At 33.3% G+C, this 8,652-nt stretch overlaps 1 protein-coding gene across 1 annotated transcript; it reads left to right on the forward strand.

The window, feature by feature from the left end:
• Positions 1-884: 884 nt before the first annotated feature.
• Positions 885-8,297, forward strand: LOC143080983 (uncharacterized). Its single transcript, XM_076257209.1, has 2 exons — positions 885-972; positions 4,092-8,297. Exon 2 carries the CDS (start codon positions 4,129-4,131, stop codon positions 6,853-6,855), a length of 2,727 nt encoding a protein of 908 aa, XP_076113324.1. The 5' UTR covers positions 885-972; positions 4,092-4,128; the 3' UTR covers positions 6,856-8,297.
• Positions 8,298-8,652: the final 355 nt, after the last annotated feature.

Genomic DNA, 8,652 nt, shown 5'->3' on the forward strand with positions numbered 1-8,652 from the left:
TCATGCCCTGTAAATCGTTGTTATTTTTTTTTTAACTTTTTATAAATCAAATATGAGAATTTAAGTCAAATCGGTGAACATGAATTTGACCGTCTGAGCTAGTGCCCCTTTAGCCCGGCCATTCTGAGGGGGCACTAAATATACTGAAGTAGTTTATTTGGCAACGGTAGAATATATAGAATAGGTAACAGGTAACATGTAACTGAGGTACTTGTGTTGGAGACCGAACATTTTTTTTTTGCCTCCCCCTTTTTTTTTATCTTTTAATTTTAATTTTTATATACATTTTAATTATTTTTGCATTTTTCTGTATCATAAGAACATAAATATACTACAACTTACTTGTATTTGATATTTACTATCAGAGGAAAAACAATCGCCCCGGGCTGTCCCCCTGCAAGTACAGGTATATGCAAGCCACACCGCGGATACATACTTACGATACATCTGCGAAAGATACACAGGCACTTGTCTCAGACACAACTATAAAATATATTCTATACCTTATTATAACTTGTTATAGTAACTAAGGTATATAGGAATTTTTTTTCTGAGACAAGTGCCTGTGGAAAGATACCACAGGAACAGTCAAAGTCATAAATCGACTACCCAAGATAGCTTTTTATAGACCGTATAGCAGAGACATATAATACATTATATAATACATATAATGTATTATATGTCTCTGATTATAGGCATGATTCTTCTTATGGTATCCAGTTATCCATCAGATTTTTGATGGTTACTAACTGCTTAAATCTTATTATTCGATAAAATTTAGTCACTTTTTCTTATATATAATTTTAGAAATGTATTTGAATCATTTATTTTTAACATAAAGCGACAATTGGAGATGAGATCGGGATTGCTTGTACACAATTTGGCAAGATCAAAATGTCTGCTCCCATGAACTATTTTGGACCTGAAGTTATTAGACGTTAGAGGTCTACCAACATCTATGAACTAACATGTGTAAGGTTTAAATGGATCACAGATTAACATAAATCAAGTCCAATAACAACTAACCTTTAAATTTCTTCACAAAATACAGGAATAGTCTTAAAACATATGAGTAAAATTAGTTTCGTTTTATACCTAAAGGCTAAGTTTAGATCCTGTTTAGCTGTTTCAATACCGATATGTAAAGCAAAATTATATCCGGATGAAATTTGATCCGGAGGAAAAAATGTCGCAGTAGTTGTTGTTATTTTTTTATCTGGAGGAAAATATTTCCCTGGGATATTTTTTCCTTTGCCGTGAAATTCTATCTGGGTAGTTAACTTATTGAATAGTTATTAGAAAAAACTTATCGTTTAAAAAATACCATGAAATAATAAAAGTGTATTTGAAATGAAGCAAAATTGTTAAAAAAAATGTATTATAATGGGAAATATTTCACAAATTATCCTTTAAAAAATTTCCTGAAATATTCAAGTCAATGTCATCCTTTCAAAAAGAAAATTATCATGAAACATAGGGAAGAAAACCAGAAGTAATTTTAAAGATCGAAATTGTGAAAATAATATGATTAAATAAGGTTAGTGAAATACATGTAAAAGTGAGTTGTTTTCAGATCTCAGTACAAATATGAATTTAAAAGTAAGGTAGAAATATAGTTGCATTACTACAGTTAACTGAGTGAGTAATAGAAGAATTTGATTATGATGATATTTTTAACTATATAAATAGTTTTGTCTGGGGACAGAGATTTAGTTGTTGATTATATGGAAATCAGATAAATCATAGCATAACAATATATATTGGAACAAAAGCACGCATGTTTAACAGCTGGATAGTTTTTACCTGTGAAATGTTATCTGTCTTATTAGATCAAGATGTAAGTCATCTTTTTATATAAATGAATATATATTTTCAAGGAAACATTTCACTATAAAATAGATTCAGAAAATATATTATATTAATATCTTTAAAATAATAATTGCTCATAATTACCTCCCTTTGATAAATTATGCAAATTTGGTCTACCTTTGTGAAGCATTTTATAATTATAGTCAGGGTTATATTGATTGTGAGTAACTTATATAGTAGTTAATGGGACTCTATTTCACACAATTCTGTGAATTATAGGACGGCAAATATATACTGGTAAATACTATCCACATAACACAGATAGATTTTCACTCCTCTGGAAAAAATCAACCTGTGAAACACCATGCCTGGAAAAATATTACCGGGACAAATTATCCTCAGGATAAAATATCACAGAGGAAGAAATAAACTGTTGCTGCTTTGTCTGGTAGATGCTGTAGTTGTATTAACAGTCGCTTGTGGTATTTAGTCTTAATTTTTTTTTTTGGGGGGGGGGGGATTTCAGACTTTTAACAGGACTCCAGGATCAGGTGTTTTTAAGCTCGAGATTTCGGGATTTATGCTTTAGGGATCCTGACTTTTTTCGAAATTTCAGGAAGTCATTAGATATAGGAAGATGTGGTGTGAGTGCCAATGAGACAACTCTCCATACAAATAACAATTTAAAAAGTAAACCATTATAGGTTAAAGTACGGCCTTCAACACGGAGCCTTGGCTTGTCAGGATTTCAATTTCTTTGAATTTGGGAATTCGGGGAGCCACTGCTGGAGCTCGGGGGGTATAAAGTTTTACCCTTGCCCGTCTGTACGTATGTCCATCCGTATGTTCCAAAGTTGGTTTCTGTTCTCTAACTTTAGTTCATAGAAGAATTACGAATTTGCCGGTATTTGAAAGGCAGAAAAATGATGAGATTTTGCACGTCTAAAACATTTGATTTTTTTCCGTTCTCTAACTTTTACCATTCTATAGGTATGCTTTTTTTTTTACAAATTTATGGAAAAATTACTGAATTTTTTATTTTTGTTCTCCAACTTTAGATTGTCTCAACCTAATGTTGTGAGACTTATACACAATACTTATTACCACAAAACTCAGATGAAGTACAAATTTGGATAGCGTCAAACTTCATAATATATTTCTTTTATAGATACTCACTAAACCATCAGATTGGTGATAGGATCGTTGAGCAAAAAAATTATAGTTGTTCAGTTTTGTCCCTTTATAACTTTATATGATAAGCAAGCGGGGCCATCACCTGTGTCCCATGGACACATTCCCACTTATTTAAAAAATGTAATAAAAAATAAGGGTCACCATACTTTTTTCAAGATGCAGCAGGAACATACATTGTGTATATTGATGGGACTTGACACTACCTACATGTAGTTGTAGCAGTTATCTATCATGTCTACAGAGCTCATGTTGAATCTATGTTTGAGTGACATCTTATTGATATAATCAGAAATTATTAGGATAATAGCGTGCATATTTTAAACTCATGTCTGTTTCCATATCGTATCTTTAATAATTATGACCTGATGATAATATAGTAAGTAAGTAAGTCAATTTATTTAGAGTCCGGCATTTTATGTACTAATCAACACAGTCAACATGAGCTCTGTAGATATGATAGATAACTGCTACAACTACATGTAGGTGGAATCAGCACCATATTTTTATTACCCTGTTTGCATTCTGTATCATTCTGTGATGAAATGAATTGGATTATGACAAATTTGAAGTGACAGATTACAAATTTGATACACTTAAAAAAAATTTGGTCCTACATGTGTATTGGTATCATATTGTTGTTGTCGTCAGCATAGTCCGAAGACAAGTGGTTTCCAAATAATTACTTTAGTATAATATAAGTAAATAGAAATTAATAAAATTTTTGCAAAAATGATTAGAAAAACCACATCTACAAATAAACCAACACTGATGAAAGGATCTGATGACCTTGGGCTTATTGGAGTAGATACAAATGTACCTAATATCTTAAAAATACTCATAGACTTCAATAATCAACAATGATCAGTAGTACTAGATTTAGAACTGAGTAAAGCATAGCCAAAATTGTCAGTAGTCTTCTTATTTCATTTATTTGGAGTTAGTGCTCTTGAATGATGATTTAAGAATATTTTATGTTTTTGCCTGTTATCTTGAAAATTATAAAAGATAGACAGACACTTTGACAATAAATGAAAATGAAAATGAAAAATAAGAAGACTCAAGCATTAATTTATTTTTTTATTTTTCAGGACTTAGATTTGCTGTCTAAATGATTTAAAACAAGAAATGGGTTCATCTAGAAATACAAGGAAGAGACAGAAAGTTGGTAGAAATAAACTTGAAGATCTTAAGGACAAAGATAGTAATGATGGAACAGAGGTAAAGACAATTTCATTTACACATAACGACAGCTTAGAAGAAAACTTATCTCAGAATACACAAAGTTATGATGAGGATCTAGACCAGTATGAAGAAAACTATGATTACTATGACAGTTACTGTGGTTATGAGGAAGACTGTGGGGAAACTCAAAGTTTTGGCATGGGTGTTGAACCAGAAACTCTGGAAGTTTTAAAACACATGATCCTTGATTTAATATCTGACACTAGAAAGTCTGAGATGATATCCTGTGATGCTGAACGATATTTGGCATCCATATTAGGCATCTGTGATATAGAACAAAGAAAAGAGTTGATGAAAGTGAGAAATAAGAACCATAACCCACTATCTTTGGCTTGTAAGTTAAAAAATGCTGACTTAGTCAAGTTTTTAGTGGAGCATTGTGATGCTAATGTTGATGGTGAATCACATGACCTGAAGGGCAAGCCTTTGTTTTGTGCAGTAGCAAATGGGGATGAAGATGTTATCCATTATTTACTTGAATGTAATGCTGATGTTGGTATTGACATTGGGAAGAACTGTAATTGTCTAATGCTTGCCATGATGGTATTCCCACCAGAAGTATTTCCAGTATTTGGATATAAACACCCAGAAGATTCTGATAACCAAACTAAGCTAGGTGAGGAGTTAAAGGAGGCAGTGGATAAGGGAATCTGTCATAAAGTGGAGATTGTTAAAATGTTGGTAGATAAAGGGGCTGTGGAGAAATGTTCAGAGAGACAACTTTTTGATATCTTGACTGCTGCTTTTGATGAAACAAAAGATTTTTATAAAACCTCACTTCAATTTTTGCTTGATAGAGTTCCAGTTGATTTTGGTAATGTTAGGAATATAGAAGGTTTGTCAGTATTTGGATTTGAGATGATTCACAGAGGAAGCTCAATATCAGGTTATCTAGAACCTTATCTAGAGAATATAAACAATGTAAATGATGCTAATCTACTTAGATTTCAGTCGGCCATTGAAAACTGTGATAGCACTGAAGAACATGTTGATTGTGTTTTGGCATCATTTAGTATTGATAAAGATAAGAATGAGATTGTCCAGTGTGAGAAATCAGATGAAAAGTTAGAGGCTAAGTATGTTCACCCCATTCTGTATCTAGCCTCCTCTGGGGACACCATGTTATACCATAAGTGTTTACTGATGCCAGACATACCTCTCCAAGTTAAGATAGAAAGTCTGGAAGTGTTTGGGACATACTGCTGTACTTCTAATTACTTCGCTGATGCTGTGCAATGTTGGAAAGCTGCTGATGAAATAAGGAGACAAAAATGTGTCCGTGTCACCAGAAATAAAATGTACAAGACAACAATAAATGATGCAGAAAGTATGTCAAAATGGGAAACTGAGGAACGTGCACGTGAAGAAGCCCGATCTCAGTTTTTGTCCTCTTTAAATCCAATTATGCCAACATTAATTATAGATCTTCTAGACACTGTGTCAAATTATTTCTCTCATGTAACCAAGAAAACTGTTCAGCTGGTGAAACATATATTTAATGAAGAAGTCAAAAAGGGGGAGGTTCCTGATTTGAGTGACATATCTACCCATTCATCTTTCGGATGGCACCTTGGTAAAAACCAGGCAGGAAAGACAATAGACACACGCTTGGCAATCCTACTTAAAAGTGCTCAGATTCATGAGAGTTTGATCGGTTATGGAGATTTCAGAACATTTTTGGCGTACAAGAATCTAGCTGAAGAACTTGACAAGGAAGATAGAGTTAGACAATTGGCTACATTCATTACTTATAGTTTTCCATATTTCATTCAATTTCTACCAAATGAAGAAATTTTAGACAAAAAATATTTTTGTAAATGGTTTATCTTAAAATTGGTTGACATAGTTACTAATGAGAATCACCGTTCACTGTTATCTTTTGAAACTTTAATGTCAATATGGAAATGTTTCTTCCTAGAATGTTGTGTGACTCCAAGGAGTCAGAGAAAGTTCATAGAATTTGCATCATTGCTTGTGATGATGAAGATTATGAATAAACAAAAGAAAACCTTTGAAGAAACGAAGAGGTTTTCCAAGTTTATGAGACAAGTTATTCAGGCTGATCTTAGGAATTTATACGGTCAAACAATACTTCATTATGCTGTACCAACTCTCTCTGATGATACTATTGATTCATGGATGCCATATTTGGAATACAAGAAAAGTTCATTGACAAATGAATTTAGTGGATCATTGGAAATGATAGAGTTATTGTTAACATTTGGAGCCGATCCTAATGCTTCTGATGATGAAGGAATGACTCCTTTACATTTTTGTTACTTTTTAATGTTAAAGGTTTCTGAGGAGCAGGGTACCAGTAACCCTCAAGACATTGTTAAAGCTCTCCTGGAAGGAGGTGCTCACCCAGACTGTGTAGATCAAACCAACCAATCAGCAATAGATAATTCACAGGATTCAGTAGTACCACTATGTCCAGTGGCTAACCGAACACTTCAATGTCTTGCCTCGGTGTCCATCCTAGATAATAATATTGGATACCATGAACATTTACCTCAACATCTAATACAATTTGTTAAACTTCATCAGAGGAATGGGGAGCCTACATATCAAAACTTTCCTGACCATTTATTTGGATTATCTCCTGACTGACCATTACACAGATCAGAAGTCATGTTAAGTGTTAGGGATATTAAAATGATTTTTGATTTTATTTACATATTGTATACATATTTTTTTTTCTAACCAACTGGTTCCTTTTTTCACACCTACTGGTTCCATTTTCTAACCAACTGGTTCACATTTTATAACCATGGTTCCATTTTTCTAACCTATTGGGTCCATTTTTCAAACCTACTGGTTCCATTTTCTAAACAACTGGTTCAATTTTTATACAACCCCAAACAAATTTTGGGAGTGTTTAATGGTATGATGTTGTCGTCTGCGTTGTCGTCCTCGTCATCGTCAGAAGACACATTTGGTTTCCGGACAATTACTTTAGTTTCATGAGAAGGTTTAATACCACAAAAGGAAGGTTGGGATTGTTTTTTGGGATGGTGGTCTCAAGTGTTATCGAATAAGGGGCCAAAAAGGGGCCCAAAACAAGCATTTTTCTACTTTTAGGGTAATAACTTTTGTATAAGTATTTCCTGAAGTAGTTTTGGATTCATTTTGGGGGTTATGATGCCAACAGTTTAGGAATTAAGGGCCAAAAGGGGCCAAACAACAAGCATTTCTGTAGTTTCTGTACAATAACTTGGGTGTCAGTGTATAGATTATTCTGACATTGTACCACAAAGTTCCAAATCACAAAAGGAAGGTTTGGATTGAGTATGGGGGTTATTGCCCCATTCATACAGGAATTGGGGGCTAAAACAAGTATTTTTCTTGTTTCTGGACAATAATTTTTGTTTAAGTGTATGGATCTCTCTGAAATTGTACTACAAGGTTCCAAATACTACAATGGAAAGGCGGGAACCAATTTTGAGACAATTGCTCCAAGAGGGGGATTATCAAAGTTGTTTTTTTTTTGGGAGAGGGGGTCCAATTTTTCTCAATTTCTCAAATTTCAAATTTTTGAAAAGTTTTTAAAAAAAATCTTTAATTGCACAGTATTTGGCAATAGATTTGTAAGATCATGACATTTGTTTTGTGTCAGAAACCTATATTATGTCAAAAATTTGATTACAATCCAAATTCAGAGCTGTATCAAGCTTGAATGTTGTGTCCATACTTGCCCCAACTGTTCAGGGTTGGACCTCTGTAGTCGTATAAAGCTGCACCCTGCAAAGCACCTGGTTATAACCATGGTTCCATTTTTCTAACCTTTTTGTTCCATTTTTACAACCAACTGGTTCCATTTTTCTAACCAACTGGTTCCATTTTTTCAACCAACTGGTTCCATTTTTCTAACCATCTGGTTCCAATTTTTCCAACCAACTGGTTCCATTTTTCCAACCAAATTGTTCCATTTTTCTAACCAACTGGTTCCATTTTCCAACCAACTGGTTCCATTTTTCTAACTTTATTCATGTATAACAGCTGTGACTGAACGTGTTTTGAAATGTATAAATCTGTGATTTTCATAAACTTTCTGTAGATCTTATTATTGTACAAGTAAATGCAGTTACACACTAGTTATCAGGTATCTTGACTAAGGGGTATACATTGTAAATATCCACATGTTACACACTAGTTATCAGGTATCTTGACTAAGGGGTATACATTGCAAATATCCACATGTTACACACTAGTTATCAGGTATCTTGACTAAGGGGTATTCATTGTAAATATCCACATGTTACACACTAGTTATCAGGTATCTTGACTAAGGGGTATACATTGTAAATATCCACATGTTACACACTAGTTATCAGGTATCTTGACTAAGGGGTATACATTGTAAATATCCACATGTTTAATTTTTTGAAAACCGTAGTTAATAGAAAA

Source organism: Mytilus galloprovincialis, chromosome 6 (assembly GCF_965363235.1).
Source record: "Mytilus galloprovincialis chromosome 6, xbMytGall1.hap1.1, whole genome shotgun sequence".
Taxonomy (NCBI): Eukaryota; Metazoa; Mollusca; class Bivalvia; order Mytilida; family Mytilidae; genus Mytilus; species Mytilus galloprovincialis.

Bases quoted from the DNA above. Each gene is read 5' to 3' on its own strand.
- LOC143080983 (XM_076257209.1), top strand. From the start codon at position 4,129: ATGGGTTCATCTAGAAATACAAGGAAGAGACAGAAAGTTGGTAGAAAT.